Source organism: Ursus arctos, unplaced genomic scaffold, assembly GCF_023065955.2.
Source record: "Ursus arctos isolate Adak ecotype North America unplaced genomic scaffold, UrsArc2.0 scaffold_6, whole genome shotgun sequence".
NCBI lineage: Eukaryota > Metazoa > Chordata > Mammalia > Carnivora > Ursidae > Ursus > Ursus arctos.
Window position 1 is genome coordinate 53,346,345 of NW_026623078.1, and position 17,997 is coordinate 53,364,341.

General features: G+C 36.6%; 1 protein-coding gene across 10 annotated transcripts in view; it reads right to left on the minus strand.

Moving 5' to 3' along the window:
• The window catches only part of UBR5 (ubiquitin protein ligase E3 component n-recognin 5), a 134,685-nt gene that overhangs the window by 12,758 nt on the left and 103,930 nt on the right, over nucleotides 1-17,997 (minus strand). For 5 of the 10 annotated variants that reach the window (XM_057308118.1, XM_057308116.1, XM_057308117.1 and 2 more), the window contains exons 38-52: nucleotides 17,724-17,981; nucleotides 16,904-17,172; nucleotides 16,520-16,731; nucleotides 13,303-13,533; nucleotides 12,776-12,849; nucleotides 11,394-11,566; nucleotides 11,177-11,290; nucleotides 9,970-10,190; nucleotides 8,513-8,633; nucleotides 8,318-8,422; nucleotides 5,389-5,632; nucleotides 3,625-3,736; nucleotides 2,897-3,041; nucleotides 1,886-2,016; nucleotides 497-557 (exon numbers count right to left, since the gene is read on the minus strand). In XM_057308118.1, coding sequence (XP_057164101.1) covers nucleotides 497-557; nucleotides 1,886-2,016; nucleotides 2,897-3,041; nucleotides 3,625-3,736; nucleotides 5,389-5,632; nucleotides 8,318-8,422; nucleotides 8,513-8,633; nucleotides 9,970-10,190; nucleotides 11,177-11,290; nucleotides 11,394-11,566; nucleotides 12,776-12,849; nucleotides 13,303-13,533; nucleotides 16,520-16,731; nucleotides 16,904-17,172; nucleotides 17,724-17,981 — 2,471 coding nt within the window. The remainder of the gene's footprint in view (nucleotides 1-496; nucleotides 558-1,885; nucleotides 2,017-2,896; nucleotides 3,042-3,624; nucleotides 3,737-5,388; nucleotides 5,633-8,317; nucleotides 8,423-8,512; nucleotides 8,634-9,969; nucleotides 10,191-11,176; nucleotides 11,291-11,393; nucleotides 11,567-12,775; nucleotides 12,850-13,302; nucleotides 13,534-16,519; nucleotides 16,732-16,903; nucleotides 17,173-17,723; nucleotides 17,982-17,997) is intronic. The other 5 variants (XM_026495613.4, XM_026495614.4, XM_026495610.4 and 2 more) reach the window with 3 other exon arrangements.

Below are 17,997 nucleotides of genomic sequence, written 5' to 3' on the forward strand. Positions count from 1 at the left end.
AACACAAGCAGGGGGAGTGGGAGAGGAAGAAGCAGGCTCATAGCGGAGGAGCCTGATTTAGGCTCGATCCCATAATGCCGGGATCACGCCCTGAGCTGAAGGCAGATGCTTAACCGCTCTGCCACCCAGGCACCCCACCAGCTGTTTTTTCAATTTGACTTTCCTCTATAACCTGTGTGCTATTGTCTACTTTTCGGAATCCTCAGGTAGTTCCTTTTCATGTTTTGTTCAGTTTTTAGTTGTAATCAGTGGAAGAGATAAGATTATACTGGGTTTGCTAAACTATGGCTGGCACTGAAGTTCTGAGGGAACTAAAAAAGCCTTCCTTACTGCTCCTCCACATGTCTCATTTTCTCTGCATCTTTGGCACTCACTTCTTCCTTGAGGAACAAGTCCTAAGAAATTCATGACATCTCTAAATTAAAGCTTAATTCAGGCTGTGCTAAATTGGAGTTCCAAGTGCTTATTATTAGTGCATGTACACAGTATCTCTTACCTGTACCTTTTCTGAGGAGTCTAATAATCCAAGATCCAGGATACTATCAGCTCCATTTTCCCTAAAAATAAACCAGAAACCTTTCACAGTCCAGATAATTGAGACTTCTAGAATTTACTATAGAGAAACATGCATTTGAATTTATAAAGATTTATAAATACATTTATTAAAGGTTTTAAAGAATACCCAGGACACTTACTAGTCAGTGCAATTATAGGAACAGAAAAGTCAGTATTATATACACAAAAATGTAGATGCTACATGTGTGATTCAAGATAATGAGCTAAGGGCTACCTGATTTAAGACAAAAATAATGCAGTCTTCATAGAGGTACTGAAGCTCAGGCTCACAGGGGGCATTGTAAAAGAACAGAAAATGTTCAGAATAGGAATCAAATTCTTTAGTGTGTTTAATTCTAGAATCCATTCACTGTTCACTTTATATAGCCAACCAAAAGGAATCAATATTATGCATTACTTGCATTCAACAGAAAATACTACTAAATTAGCAATCCTTACATATAAAAATCTTTTTATCAAAATGCACATTCCTCTTAACCTTTTCTATAATGGGCTGAGTTCTATCAGGGTGCTGATTACCTCCAGAGATAGAAAAGGAATGAAGAAACAGTACATAAAAGTCCAGAGAAGAAAAACAGTAATCACCAGCAAAGAAAATAAACTTCTAGCAATAGTCTTTTGGCTTAGACCATTCCAAAGCTATGAAATAGGTAAGTAAGTGGCTGTTACATTTCAGTGCTTAGCCTACCCACTTATCTATTTCTAGGACTATATCCAATCTAAGTTCCCTGTGCAAAATCATGACTAGGAAGGAAAGACAGAAATTTGCATCTAAAAGGCCTCAAACTGGCTATGAGAGTAGCCTCAGGATAGAAGGCACAGAGTAAGTTTGGCATATCTTCCTGAGGTCACTTTTACCTGTCACCTTGGGAAAAGAATAACTATTAGATACTTCTAAATTTTATATTAAAACAAATATATTAACAACAGAAAACAAAAACGTGCACGGATTTTTAAGATAAATTAGGAGATCAAAAAGGAACTTCATGCTTGTGGCAAGAACTCCGGGACTACATACACCCCAATTCCTTGAAGTATCTGGCCTCTGCCATTAGGGGTATTCTGGTAGAGAATTTGGGATGTACTTTTTATAAGTAATTTCTAAACATCAGGTATTTTTTAGAACCTAAGTCACTGCTAAAATTCTAACTTTCTAATACATGTGAAACTCAACTGTCTCACTCATGGATTTTAAGCCATCTCTTATAAAACCATTTGATGTTGTGTATAGTATATATTTTAAGATACATCCTAAAAGTTAAAGTAGTTGACGTTTAAACTGAAATGACTTCCCAATTATACACATTACCGTCCATGTGCTATAATGAGTTCCATGGCTTCATCCACTCTTGCTCTCAGAGAATCTTCACTTGCTAGAAGGAGAAGCAGCTGAGCTGGGGATAATTCCAACAGCATGCCAGTGATTTTACTTGCAAATGCCTGTAAACAATGAACAAAGTTAGTTGTCCCTACTCTGAATCGTCTTGTCTAAATCAACAATCTTTTATCCAAAAAAAAAGAAGAAGAAAATGTAAGACACTTGAGATAACAAAAAAATTTCTGAACCAGTAAGATATTTTATTAAACTGGAAGCTTAATTATAGAGAACTTTGGTAGTCTTGTTAAAGCTAGTTTAAAATTTGTATGACAAGCCTTTTAAGATTTTTGCTATCCATGAGTAAACATACAAATACCTAGTTTCCATTTTTCCCCCTCAGAGAGCGAGAAACACTTCTTTCATGTCGAGTAGAAGATAAGAAAGGGAGGGAGGAAGTGAAAGAGGGAAAAGATGCCTGTATTTATGGCTAACGATTTACTGAAAGAACTATAATTGGTTTTCTGTTTTATTTTCTCTTGCTATAACACATGTAAATCATGTATAAAGGAAAACAAACACTAGTTTGTTTCATATTATATGAAAGAAACCTTTGACAGAACATTCTACATAAAAATCTTCTGGCAATACATAACAGCAATAACATACATTATTTGCAATATGTTTTAGCTACAACTTGTTAACAGATTAAAAAGTCTGCTTCAAAAAGTAACAATTTGTACAAATAAAGGTACAAATTAAATGCACAGATAATTACTTTAGCACAAAAGGAACTTATTAGGTAGAATGCCAACTTAGCATAGGTAGAAAAAACAAACCTCCCTCAAGCTACCCTCCAGCAAATTTTGCTGCTTCCCCTCTTAAGCTTCCTTTTTTACTTCCTTAATCACATGGCTTGCCAGTAGCTAACACTTTTACAATGCCAACTTTAATTGAAAAACAAAAATGGCACAGTTAAGAGGAAGCTAAGTGCACCATACATACTGGCTGCATTGCTTGTACACGGGGATAAAGTCTCTCTCCGAGCGCCTGACGATGTGCTGGCAGAGGATCAGGATCATCACTAGGATTCCCTTCAGAGGCTGGTCTGAAGGGCCTAGTGTCAATAGAAAGCTGTCTTCTAAAGTCTCTGTAAGAAGAACAAAGCTATTATATCTTATTTCCCTTGTTGGCAAAATAACATCAGCACAATTGGTAATAAAGATGAAAAACCAGAGCATACAGGTAGCTCCAGTTATTGGATTAAAGTGGTGGAATGCCTAACAGATGATGGAAGGGAAATAAAGATTTTCTAGATGTTGTTACTTCAAAATCTATAAATTTGCAATGCAAAGTTCAATTTGACTCTAAGGGAACAGGACCATAAAATACCAGAAATCAAAAATCCATCTACATTTCCTGGAAATTTTAGTCCAAAGTAAAATGCCACCCACCCTAATAGGAGAAAAATTAAGAGATTTAAATATAACACAATTTCCACAATTAAAATTTTAAGACAAATTTAGGAAAGAGTGATATTAAGTTATGTAATTTCAGCTGCCCCACGGTTTTAAAAGCAGAACATTATACTAACACTATAGTTACTACTCATTTACCCAAATATTAAAAGTTTTTCTAAAAAACAGTCCATAATTGAGACCCTCTCATTATAGGCCTACCTCCAATTTCACTCAAAAAAGTGATATTCAGTAAAAGATACAAAATGATCTCACCTATCTCGATCTCTCCGAGAACCTGCTCGCAAGCCACTGCTCCTTCTCATTTCCCTTTCTCTCTCCCTTTCCCGATCCCTCTCTCCTCTGTTCCTTAATCTCTGCATTAAACCTGGAAGAAAATATGAAACACGCTTTGCTTAGATACATGTAAATGCAACTACTTTAACTTTCAAAGTCTATGTGAGGACATGAGACAAATAACATGACAGGTGAAGGTTATCTCTCGTAGCATTTGTGTTAGTACCTTTCTCTGATTCTCCCTCTAGTTTTGAAGGTTGGGGGTAATTGTATAGACTGTACCTGGCATGTAATAGATGTTCACTCAGTATTTAATGAATTATGTCACAATTGTGAAATAATATGTAGCAACCAGGGCTGTTAGTTTCACCATAAATAATGCTGAGATTTCTTGTGTTTAGAGTCCTATTTTCTTTATTCTTAGTTTTTTTTTTTTTTTAAAGATTTTTTATTTATTTATTCGACAGAGATAGAGACAGCCAGCGAGAGAGGGAACACAAGCAGGGGGAGTGGGAGAGGAAGAAGCAGGCTCATAGCGGAGGAGCCTGATGTGGGGCTCGATCCCATAACGCCGGGATCACGCCCTGAGCCGAAGGCAGACGCTTAACCGCTGTGCCACCCAGGCGCCCCTCTTTATGCTTAGTTTTGGGCATAAAGCATTATAGGACACCCAAAACATCAGCTATTATTATTTTCAAAACCTTGAGCAAAATAAGCCAAAGTACGGTTTCCTAAAGAGAGTGCAGAAAAGTTACTTCTGAAGTGTTATGACTTCCCAGGTTCCCTCATTCACATTTGCCAGTTTCTTTTTATTATAAGACTACAGAAAGTCAAATGGTAAAACTAATGATGAAAGGCTGGAGTACTATACGCATCTTTCATCCTCAGTCCTTCTTGGAGCTCATTCAGCCTCTATGGTGGCTGCTTACAGAACTCCCAATACAGTGTCACTACAGTCTAGGTGAAATACAGGATTTTCTTAGTAATTCCCTCCCGCTGAATTATCCACCTACAAGATGACAATTTCTGCCACCACTTTACATGAATCCCTAATTATAACCTACTTAAGGCATCTCTAATTTTCAGATTTTTTTTTTAATTTGAAAATTAGGTAAGAATCCTAATCCCTAACTGCTGGTCCTTATGGAGATAGAACTTGAGCCAGGATGTTAAACAGAAAATCTTATTACCAAAAAAAACAAAGTCTCGCTAAATTATACAGTGAGGTTAGTAATACAGTCAGCCAATCTATATTTGGTTGCAAGCTCCTTATCTCACTGGGGACTGGTAGCGACTCTGCAAATTGTACTCTGAATAGCACTGCTCTAGAGAATAGTATTTTCGTAAGTGTATGTGGCTAATTAAATACACGGGGTGGTGGAAATACTGTAATGTGCTCAATGAGTTTTTCTATTACCAAAGAGTTTACAATGTCCCACTCCCCAAACATGTAACAATTGAGATGAGAAACTCACTACTACCATCACATTTATGAAAATAAATGGGGCAGTAAAAGAGCGAAGTGCTAAACTGTTTGATTACAGTCGTTTAAACAAGATTAAATCATTAATCTAGAATAAAATTGTATAAAGTTGTGAATGTACACTAACGTGCTCCCACTATACTTTTAACTGTGATTATAATTGTTTTGACGAAACAAGAATTTTTCTCCTCTTAATCCCCTTTACTAAGTCCATCCATCCAAATAATTTTTATGATGCTTGTTATCTGTAGAGTACTTACTTGTATGAGTGCCTTTGTTGGCATTTTGGATACAGTCTAAATTTGGCAGTTTTTCATTTGACAAAAATGCTTGTGCAATGGCTGTATAAAAACTTCGTGCTACACCACTGCCCTCTCCTGGCTCATCCTTAAATGTGACTTTTACTCTGTGTACAGCCATTGGCGTAGTAGCACATCTTCGACCAAAGTGATTGTTAAGCTGCCTCATGGTCTGCTGAATAAGAAGATCCCGATCCCGATCAACCTATTAAAATGCACCAAAAAGTAGTGAAGTTCAATGTTAGAAACCACCTTGAAATTTTTCTATATAAAATATGAAACTGTAATTTTAGTTTCTTCTTGAGAGTTTAACTACAAAGTAATCTGGGTTCTCAGAAGCTTATAGTTCCAAATTAAAAAATTTTTTTTCTTGAGAGAGAGAGAGAGGGAGAGAAAGTGAGCATGGGGGTGCGGGCGGGCAGAGAGGGAGAGAGAAAATCTTAAGCAGACTCTGCACTGGGCTCAGTATCACACAGATCTCACGATCCTGAGATCATGACCTGAGCTGAAATCAAGACTCAGACGCTTAATCAACTGAGCCACCCACTCGCCACCCCCGGCCCCAAATAAAAAAACACTCTAAAGCATATAAAAATGTCTTGCATTATTAGATCAGGATAATGGAATTTAACTCAGTCTAACATTTTCTTAATAAGCCTACTGGAAAACACCAATTTGTTCAATTTTGGAATATACCAGGATAATTCCAACTAAATCAAAAGTGTGTTTTAAAACCAAACACAAACAAACAAACAAAAAAAAAAACCAGCAAATACACAGGATATTCCTTTGGTGACAGAAAACCACAAGCAAAGTAAAAGAAAAATGACAAGCTGGGAAAATGATTGGTGGGTGTGTTCTGTTACAGACAAAGATATACATCCAATAGTATACATAGCATTCTAAAATAACATATTTATAAAAATCTAAAAAATTGAGGGAAAAAAACAATAGAAAAAAATGGGCAAGATATACCAAACAGTTCATAGAAAAAGTAATATACTTAAATATATGAAACAATGTTTAACTTTGCTCATAAGGGAAACGCAAATTAAAACTACACGAGATGCCATTTCTTACCTATCAGATTAGCAAAAATCTAAACATTTGACAAACTGCTGGCAGGACAATAGAGAGGCATCTCACATTAATGTGTTGCAAGTGCAAAAATATATTACCATTGCGCAGAAGTTATCTTCCAGTATTTGCCAAAATTATATATGCATATATATACCCTTTGACCCATGTCTAGGTTCTACATCTAAGCATCTATCTCAAAGACATACACACTAGCCAAAAAGAAAAACACAAACCACTATTTGTAGCAGAAGATTAGAAATAAACCCAAATGTCTATCAATAAGAGATTGGCAGGGTGCCTGGGCAGCTCAGTCAATTAAGCGCCTGCCTTCGGTTCAGGTCATGATACCAGGGTCCTAGGATCAAGTACCGCGTCCCGTGCCCTGCTCAGCAGGGAGTCTGCTTCTCCCTCTCCTCCCCACTCATGCTCTCTGTCGCTATCTCTGTCTCTCTCAAATAAATAAATAAAATCTTAAAAAAAAAACTGATAAAACCATAAAATGCAGTACTATGACATAGCAGCTGTAAAAGGAAGGCAGAACACTGCTCTATACAGTGATGGCTTCACCAGTGGGATGTACTGTTATCTGGGAAAAGCAAGATGGAGTAAAATGTATAGCACACTCAGGGTCAGGAGTAGAAAGAGAGATGGGTAATGAATACATACACACACATGCACGATTATTTTTTTTTTTTTTAAAGGAGGGAAAACAAAAAAAGAACAAAACACAAAAACAACCCTGAAGGGGAGAAGTTGGGGGCATGGTAAAAGAGACAGAAATAGAAACTAGATTTCCCTAAATATAACTTCTTCTGTAGAGTTGGCCTTGCACTATTGTAGATATTTTACATTAATGACAAAATCAAACCAAGAAAAGGGGAGAAAGCAATCCCTAAAAACTGAAAGCAAAAAGAAAAAGGCCCTGATTATATGCAGATTAGTAGCAAAACCACGCAAAGAAAAATTTTTTCAAGTGACTTGAAGTAATCTGACTATATCTCTAAGGACAAAAAACTGCAAATAAATCTTAAGCTATTTTCAATAATCATTTTGGGGTGGTAGTGTTGATGTCATGATTCTAAGACTGCCGGGTATATGCTGTTAAGATAAAAGCAAATGAGTAAATTTTCTTAGTGTAGCTGGGAAGTTGGATTTTTGGTTTGGAAGAAAGGAGATAAAGACTAAGAGGTGGCAATAAAACAATTATGTGATCCTAAATCTTGAATTTGAATTGGAAGTATCAAGTATGCACTTATGATGTAATTTCTCTTTTTTTTTAAAAGGAAAATTTCCTAGCTCTATCCACTGAAAAGACCTAGAAACCATGACCAACCTAGTAGGCAATGAGCAACCTACAGCCCAGATTATAATCTCGAAATACTTTTCCTACTAAAAGGAACCAAGGCTTCTTGAAGAAATGGTTGATTTAAGGTCTGTGACAGGAAATACAAAAGATGAAACATACCAAAAAGTAAAGAAGTTATTGAAGATTGTTGGAGTCCTGTCAAAAGGACAGAGGAGCCAAAAAGGACTCAGGACTCCCACTAGCCAAAGAGACAATCTGAACATCAATGGTATATAATAACCTCAATGGAATAAAGGACATCAAAAACATTAAAAAAACTGAAAATATTCACTGATCATGAGAAGATGTTAGGAAACCAACCGCCAGAGATAACCACTACTCTAAATATGGTGATTACCATTTATTAAAATTTTAATTACACAAAACATATCCCTAATAAGATTATTGGTTTTAAACTTCATATAAATGGCACACTGTATGTATAGTATAAGAAAATCTGAATACCTTTACCTCTAGTGATAAATCTCTTGACTGCTGGTTCCTCAGTTTTTCCATTTCTCTACGGAATTTTGATTCTTTTACTTCAAAACCACCCAATTCAGTTAAGATCTTAAAAAAAAAAAAAGTGCACGACAGAATTATTCTCTGACATAAGTTCTTACCAGGCAGAACAGAATTAAAAGTGCTCAAAATACATACTGATCCAGGTTCTGCTCCAACATCTTCCATGAACACCCTGCCAAATAGTTCCAAGGAAAGGCGCCAACGTCCTAACAGCATATCGTGGGAAATAACCATTCCCATGAAGCTACACTGTGGCCTGCAAGAGGTTTAAGGGGAGAGTGGGAAGTAATTTAGCCAACTACAAAAATTCCCTGATTTTTGGTCAATGACAATAATTTTCTTGGTCTTTTCATATTCTGAAGTCTTAAGTACTTCAAATCACATCCTAACAGAATTTTTCTGTAACTACTCATTCATCACAGAACTTCTCATTTTTATTCCATCATTTCTTCTGTCCTTTATATAAGCATACATCTCCCAGCTGCCTACCTTCATCTTCAATTTTACCTCTTCTTAAAGTCCATCATCCCTTTTCATTTGGGTGACTCCTAGATCCCTCTCCAGTTCAAATTTTCATAACAGACCAGAATTTCCACTGTATTCACACAAGTCCAACTCAACAAAGGAAAACTGAATATAACCTCTTCAACTTCAAAGACACTGCCTCTTGCTTTCTTTCAGTAGTGGCATCTACTTCCCTATTGCACAAACTTGAAACAAATTTTAAATGTCTCTTTCCCCTGCTTTTCCACGGTGATTAAGGCCTTCATGTGTTTCTCTCTCTCTGTAATTTCCTATCCATCCCCAAACGCAATATTCTACTTCAGCCCCTTTTTACCACTAGCCTCAACTAGTAACAGCTTTCTACCTCGTCTCCCTAACCTCTCATTCTTCTCTCCTTCAGTGTTTGCTTCTACACGTTCTAACCATCTCAGCTCAAGCCATATCATCTCTAAAAAGCTTGGGCCCCCCCAGTCCACAATTCTTCCTTGCCTTTTATAGTTGTTGGACTGTGTATATAAAATGTATATAGTTTCCTAAGCAAAAATAATTTTCTGACATTCTGTAAGCCATTTGTACTCAACAAATCATTTGATGATCAGCCATACTGAGCCACAGTGTGCACTAGCAAATTTTTATTGGGAAAGCAAAGAACCTACCTCTTTCTTACAAGATAATAACCAACTGTGAACCTGGGCAAAGGAGCCCAAGCAAGTGTGAGAGTCACAAATCTAGAAAGCTCTTTTCTAGTCATTCACATGTTTTCCTTTGTTGAACTGCTGGTAACACGTCTATTAATTGACAATTTGACATGGACATACTTTAACTCAGTACTGAACATTAAAAGACAGAGTCTTAGAATTTCCTCAGTGAAGTGAGGAGAAAATCAGAATGCCAATCAATGACTATATAGTCACCCCCAAAATCCAGAAAACTCACATATTTAAATATCTGATTATAAATCAGGAAAACACTTTATTATTTACATACAAATGAAATAAAATCATACAATTACTAAATAAAAATTCTCATAAGAATTATAATACCCATAAAGTAATGCAACAGAAAAACTATCTCCACTTAGCAAATACCTGAAAGATGTAAGAGGTGGCCCTTCACTTTCAGTCAGTCCTATTTCTGCTAGTAAACTGCTTTTCAATTGTGCTGCGAGATCATGAGCAGATGGCCCTGGTTTTGAACTTTCAGCTTCTTCTGGCACCACATTCTGTTCTTCCCCTTCCTTTTTTTGCCGATTTTGCATGTTCATTACGTTTTTCAAATTGGCAGCATAAGACATTTTAGTTGGGAGAACCTATGAATTTTTACATATAAAAGTTATGCATTAAAAAAAAATGACTAGATTTCCTTTTCAACTTACTGGTACTCCACAGAAATCACATGGGAGTTAAGTAATTCCTTTCTAGTGCTTCAACTACAAAGATGCAGCCTGTTTCTTTTCTCTGATTCCCTTTGCTAACCACTAATGAAAACTGCACGAATATGCATTTACCATACCAGCCTCAGAGAACTTTTAAAGGATTCTTTATAGTATCTGTGGTTACTATAATATCCTATGTATTTTCAATATTTGCAGGATTGCATTCTCTTTTATCACTTATATAATAAAGAAAATTCTGCTCTTAAATGTGTTTATTACGTTTTCACTGGAAAAACAGTACGGACTGTGTAATTTTAGGCTCTCAAATCAGACTTTTATCTGAAAACTAGATCTGCTACTTACCTAGTTGTATAACAACAGACATTCCCACAAGAAATTTATGTAATCTCCGTAAGCCTTAATTTTTTACCCATAAAATCAGGATAAAAATGCTTTCTACTCAACATGGTTATAAAGACTGAGACCTCACCTACTAGATAATATTAATAATGTCTTGTTGAATAATTTTACCTTATTTATTCACATTCTACAGTTATAAAGAAAAGTTTCAGGCCATTACACTATATGCTCATATATATAAGATAATATGCATTACATATATAGATTTAATTTCCAGCAGCATTACAAAATTCAACTCTGTGAAATCGGCAAAACACATAATGAAACTGCCATTTCATAGACAAAGACACTTGACATTAAACAAGTTAGTCTCAAAGCAGGTTAGTGACACTGACGGAATTATGAAATTATATGGCATTATGTCATAAGGTAGGAATTTCTGATACTTCCATTATTTGAGGCAATACAATATTCTGGATTAATGCATTTCCAAAAACTCTAGATACTGGGACAAGTTCTCATACACAAATGTTATATTGTGAAGATTTTTATTATCTTACCTCAAGGCAGTTTCTATCCACTGTAACCTCCATTAAGCATTTCCCACTACTGGCAGATGAAGAATAAAGACCCTGACTGGGACGGCCAAAAAGATCCTCCTTTCTAGCGTTTGGCTGGAATTTTAACAGAAATATTCTAGTTACACTGAACACTTAAAAAATAAATAAATAAAGTCACTTAAAAAGAAACCTTGTAAGACTAATTTATCTAAATCACCTGCAACAGATGTGGCTGATCAGCCAAGGGGATGGCTTCAGCCAGAGGCACTTCAAATGGATTTGGGGGTATACATCCAAGGAATGTCATGGAGTCTGAGCGTCGGAAAAATGGATGGTTTTGACCAGTTTCTGCAGGAAGAGAGTCATCATCCTTATCATTCAAAGTAGCACCTAAACATAAAGAGATAAAAGTGTTTGTGTTTTAGAAAATATTAATTACTGGGGAAGGGTAAAAGAATCTTAATCTGCTCAATCCAAAATTCCTGTTCCCTCTTTATGAAATTTTAATGTCACCCAAAAACCAAAAACAAGTTTGATTGTCCAAACTTTTGATATCTTTAGGTGATAATTCAAAATATCAGCAATTTAAAATGAGTATAATGGTAAATTCTATTATGTGTATTTTAACACAACAATAAAAACTTAGGGGGAAAAAAGTATTAGCAGTAACAAATATTATTCCATTTTTGTATTAGACAAACATTTCCCATATCTTTCTCTCTCTAGGGATTCAGACCTGAATAGAGCTAGCTTCCTAAGCATATTCAGGACATGGCTCACTAATGACTCTTAAAAGGAGGAAAAGGTCAAGAGGTGAGATTTGAGCATTTGCTTACTTTTAAGTTCTGCTTTCTCTACACGACAAAAATGTCTGGACATCTCATTCATCTCAACAGTAAGTCAGAACAAGAACACCTTAATGGAATAAAACTTTAGACAGTGTACAGTATGCTGTAAAAATAGTGAGCTATGGGGTGGGTTTTCAAACAACAGCAGTTAGGTCAGTTGTCTTTCTCTGGGCTGAATAAAAGTACTAGCTGTTAAGAAATAGGCAAGGGGACAGGATATTTGACCCCACTTAAAAAAGTTTTTTTTAATTCCACTTAAATAATAGCTAAAAACTACAAAGAGACGGCAGAAGATCCCAAAATTTCTTGAGTTTGGAATATTTTCTTTTTATTGCATTAACTCTTAAAGAGTTTTGATATTTGGATATATAACTGTATTTCTCATTTCCTTGACTAAACCTATTTTGCATTAGCATTAATAAAGGTTCTGCTAAGACTTTTAAAAATGTTGTACTTACATACTTAAAAATATAAAGGCAAACATAAAACTAAAATACAAAGGATACAAAGATAAAATAGAAAAAAATTCCAACTGTTAAAAAGTTCATAACATTTAATTCATCCTTATTTATGAAGCAAATAACTCAAGGATATATAAGGAAAAATGGACAGAAAATGCAAAGAAATGGGACATAGAGAAGAAAAGAGAAATTCCCACCCCGACAGAAAATAATGAAGTTAAAAAGCTTGAAGGGGAAATACTGAGGCAGCCATTTCTTGAAGTAGATTAGCAGATTTTCTGTACACTAACTTTGATTGGTGTCATCATCATTTTCATGTTCTGAATCTTCATTATCAATACCCAGTTCCAAGAGTTCTCGTGTCCTTTAAAAAGACAAGTGAGTCATTTTACATGAAGTATGGAGCAAAGGTGATGGGAACTATAAGCAAAAAGCACTGAAAAAGTCAGTTAAGTATCTAGCCAATTTCAAACACTGGGAATGGTAGATTGACCAGCCAAATGTACTCCAATTACAAAATAGGCTCAAAGAAGCAAATGGATAATCACATTAAGAAATATTGAGTACTTACACAAACTCTAATAGAAAACATGACAAACTACATCAAACATAAAGCTTAACTGGATTCTCAGGTTTCCTGTTTTAAGTGAGGAGTAGCTATGGAGACTCAAGCCCTCTTTCCCACATGAAATGTTCCCGTACTATTTCTCTTCTGCAACGCTGTTCTCCTCGCTCCCAAAGTCGGACAATATACTAATAAAGACCACATTGAGCAATTAAGTATTTCCTAAACCAACCTCATGGTAAGTATGGATACCTTTTGCGTTCCAGTTGAGGAGTATCCAATGTTGTCTGCTGATTCATTGCTTTAATCCAATATATAAGGGCTTGAAAAACATATGCCACATGCTTCAGTGAGCAAACATCCAAAACTGGAAGAACATCAGAATGCTCATCATTATGAGACCGCATTAAAGACAAAGCGTAATTGAGGAAGTCCCCTCGGGCAGACATCATTCCTTGACGGGCACTAAGCAATGTGGCACGTCTGTATGAGGAAAAAGAAATGAAAATGTTTTTAAAAAGGACACAAATGTGAAACTTACCACAATCATAAATATGTAAAATTAGGAACTGAGAATATCAATAAATCAAAACTCATTAACCCTGGGTGGTCCTCTACTTTTTTTTCTTAAAGATTTACTTATTTTAGAGAGAGAGTGGGGGGGAGCTGAGCAGAGGGAGATAAAGAGAATCTAAGCAGACTCCCTGCTGAGCTCAGCCCAACGTGGAACTTTCATGACCCTGAGATCATGACCTGAGCCAAAATTAAGAGTCAAACATTTAACTGACTGAGCCACTCAGGCGCCCCACTGTCCTATGCTTTTATTCGGGAAAGGATTTCCAGTATCCTTTGGAATGGGAAAAGGAACTTCTTCCCTAAAGACAATGGTTCTCAAACTTTAGTGTCTTATCAAAATCTCCTGGAGGCCTTGTTGAGACAGACTGTGGCCACATCTCCGTAAGTTTTTAGTAGGTCTAGGGTGGGGCCCCAAATTTTGTATTTCTAACAAGCTCCTAGGTGATGCTGATGCTGCTATTCTGCGGAATTACATGGTGAGAACTACTACCTAACATGACACCAAAACACAACAAGAAAGCACACACAGAATTAGACTTTATCAAAATTAAAAACTTACATCCTTCAAAGGACACCATCAAAAAAATGAAAAGAAAACACACACAGGATGGGACAAAATTTCTGCCAAGTCATGTATCTGATAAGGAACTTACATTCAGAAAATATAAGTAACTCATACAACTCAATAACAAAAAGACAAGCTAATTAAAAAATGGGCAAAAGAATCTAAGCAGACATTTCCCCAAAGAAGATATACAAATGACCAATAAGCCCATGAAACGATGCTCATCATTTAGCCATTAGGGAAATGCAAATCAAAACCACAATGAGATACCGCTTCACATACACTAGGATGGCTGCAATAAAAAAGTTAGTAACAAATGTTAGCTAGGACGTAGAGAATTAGAAGCCTCACACACTGCTATTAAGTGTAGCCACGGTGGAAAAGTCTGGCAGTTCCTCAAAAGGTTAAAAGAGAGAATTACCATATGATCTAGCAATTCCACAGTTACGTATTTACCCAAGATAACTGAAAACATGTCTATACAAAAACCTGTACACAAGTTTTCACAGCTGCATTATTCACAAGAGCCAAAAGGTTGAAAAACCCAACTTATGAATGGATTAAAAAAAATGTGGCACATCCATACAATGAAATATTACTAGGAAGTAATGCATTGACTGATAATGCTAAACCTGGATGTACCTTCAAACCATTATGCTAGGTAAAAGAAGCCAGGCACAGAATACCATATATATTGTATGATTCCATCTATAGGAAATGTCCAGAATAGGAAAAACTACAAAGAAAGTGTAGATCAGTGGTTGCTTAGGGTGGGAAGGTAGAGGAAAATAGAACATGACTACTAATAGATATTCTCATGGAAATGATAAAAATATTCCAAAATTAATTGTGATGATGGTTGCATAGCTCTGAATATACTCAAAAGTATGGAACTGTACACTTAAATGGGTCAATTGTACAATATGTGAATTATATCTCAATAAGGCTATTCTATTAATGTAAGAGCTATAGTGAGATAAAGGGAGAACCCTGTCACCAATCTAGATTTATTATCAGAACTCTGTTCTTCAGGGAGTGACTAGCCTAACAAAGACAATCTGTGTCTTTTTGTGGAGCAGGCTTCCCAGGACAAGAAAGCAGAGGCTTCCCAAGTAGTCCAGAGCTCTCTGCCAAGCATTCAACTTTATATTCTAGACATTTCCACCAAATCCTCTCCCAGTTCTCAGTATTTTCAAAAGCAAGTATGTCCATTCTATACTCTTCTAGATTTTTCTCTTAATTTTCCTATTAGTTTATTTAGAATCAAAGTCTAAGTGTAAATTCTGCCTCCTCCTGCTCCATCCTTCAACAAGACCCTCAATTCTGTTTATAAGATTTCAGTGCTTCTCTCTCTCCACCTTCCTGGCCTTCACTTGCCCTACTTAAATAACTATTACTTTGCAATGGTAGACTCCAACCACAATCTTGTTAAGGTTTCTAAGCAGTCTCCTAAGCCCTTGTCTTCCTCCCAAAGTAGCAAGGTTGTTTCACCTGAGCCACAACTAGAACCAAATCCTAGGACTGTAACTTCAGGTATGCAGTGCTTTCAATATACAGCACTGCCTCACTGCTCTAGTGTTCAATTTGGGGCTAATTCTTAGTCCTGAAAAAGGTCATTTTATAACTGAACAGAAAAAAAACAAATACAGGGGCGCCTGGGTGGCTCAGTCAGGTAAACGTCTGACTCTTGATTTTGGCTCAGGTCATGATCTCAGGGTCGTGAGACTGAGCCCTATGTCAGACTCCGTGCTCAGCAGGGAGTCTGCTTGAAGATTCTCTCCCTCTGCCCCCCATTCACTCTCTTGCACGTGCACATACTACCAAAAAAAAAGTAAGTAAAATCTCAAAAAAAATACATAAAGAAATATACTTTAAATACAATTCAACAGACTGGGAGATGTTGGAAAAGGAATTTGATTTGAGGGAATCAAAGAGCAGCTTTGGTAACTGCACACACTCTCCTCTTCCCGAGTACAACGTGCATTCATATTCAACCATGGCCAAAATAAGTCTTCCCATGAATACATGCCTTTCAAGGGGGAGGGGGGACACCTGAGGGATAAGGACACAAGAATATATATCAACTACTTCAAAAATGAGAAGTGTGTAGCATCAGATTCCTACAATATGAATGAATTTTTTAAAAATAGCCTGGATTATAATTAACTTATTTTTGCTTCAACTACACAATTTAAAAAGAAGTAATACAAGGTACCTCCCTTCTTCAAAACAGAGTGAGATCTTATATAAGAGCAATCAAAAAGCGCTAACTTTCTAGGACATAAGGGTTCTGTCTAAACATATAAGCATATATGAAGAATTTCATACCGTCTGCCTTCCAGGGTTCGTAAACTAGCCTCTTCTCGTGCAGTCATCCTCTCTCTTCGAGCTGAATTCTGAGAAGCGTGAAGAGGATGATTTGGATGTCCCGGATCACCAGCAGATGCTAATGCAGAACCATAACGTAATTGAGCTTCAGTAGAATCCATAATACTGACCATCCAGTTCCAAGTGGGAATAAGCTTTTCTTCTACATAGTTCTATGAAGACCAAACTAAAATAGTTAAAACTATCCAAATAAAGTTAAAATTGATATAGTAGTAGTATGTAAACATTTAAATATTTGTAACATTAATTCCCATTATACTGGAATGCTCATAAATGACAGCCAAAAAATTTATTTGAATGAATAACTTTTCAATGTTTTCATACCTGTAAGTTTACTGCATCTTGGTAAGTCAATTTCACAGCTGCTGGAATCTGAGAGTACACTAGGTGATTATACTTAGGAATAAGGCCCATCAAGTCCGAGATTTGTCTGATAACAATGCTGTAAGCCCTGGCTAAACTGCTTGCAGATGTTAAGTAGCTGCTGGCATTGCTAGCTTCCAAAGCAGCTGCTGCAGCTGCAGCACTCGTGCTGATGGTACCACTCCGGCGTAAATTTGAAGGATCAATATAAATCAAACCCGCTGAACTCGCTATAAAGAAAAAAGGACAACCACAACAAGTTGTCAGATGCTAATTGTGTTTCTCTAGCACTGTATATATTTAAATAAGCTAAAAGATCAATTGCACTGGCAAATGTGGCAAGTGAACAAAAAACTTTTCCTTAAACCACACTAGATTAGGGAGGGCGATGAGGAGGTGGGACAAGAATTACTATAATGTTCTCAACCAGAGGCAGTTTTGCTATTGCCCCCACTCCAAAGAGGGGACATTTGACAATGTCTACAGACATTTTTGGTTGTCACAGGGGGTAGGGGGGGCTGCTGCTACCGGCATCTGGTGCACAGAAGTCAAGGACCTGAACATCCTACAGCGCACAATCACAAATAAAGGATTATTCAGCCCAAAGTAGCAATAATACAGAGACAGAAACCTTGATATAAGCGTATGTAAATACTTTTTGTATCTGAACCCAGCAAAACAATGAAGAACTATTATGAAACTACTTAATTGGTCTAGGTGAACATACCTAATTTTAAAAACCTATTTAAGTATTTTAAGAATACAAAGTTTTCAAACTTGCCTGCTGGCGTGGATGTGCTGGAAGGGGCTGTGCTGGCTGCCCGCTGATGCTGGGTGTTGCGGACAGCCCACTGCATGGACCGGGGAGCTTGAGCAGCACCATTGGCATGGGAGCTATTTGTGGTTCTCTCTAATGGCTCATCAAGCATAAAAGTCTCCTGTTCTATGTCATCACTCTGACTACTGCTGCTATCAGAATCACTTGAGTCATTTGATTGCGAATCATCTTCAGAAAAGAAGGCAGGAACACTGCTCGCACCTAAATTTTTTATTTT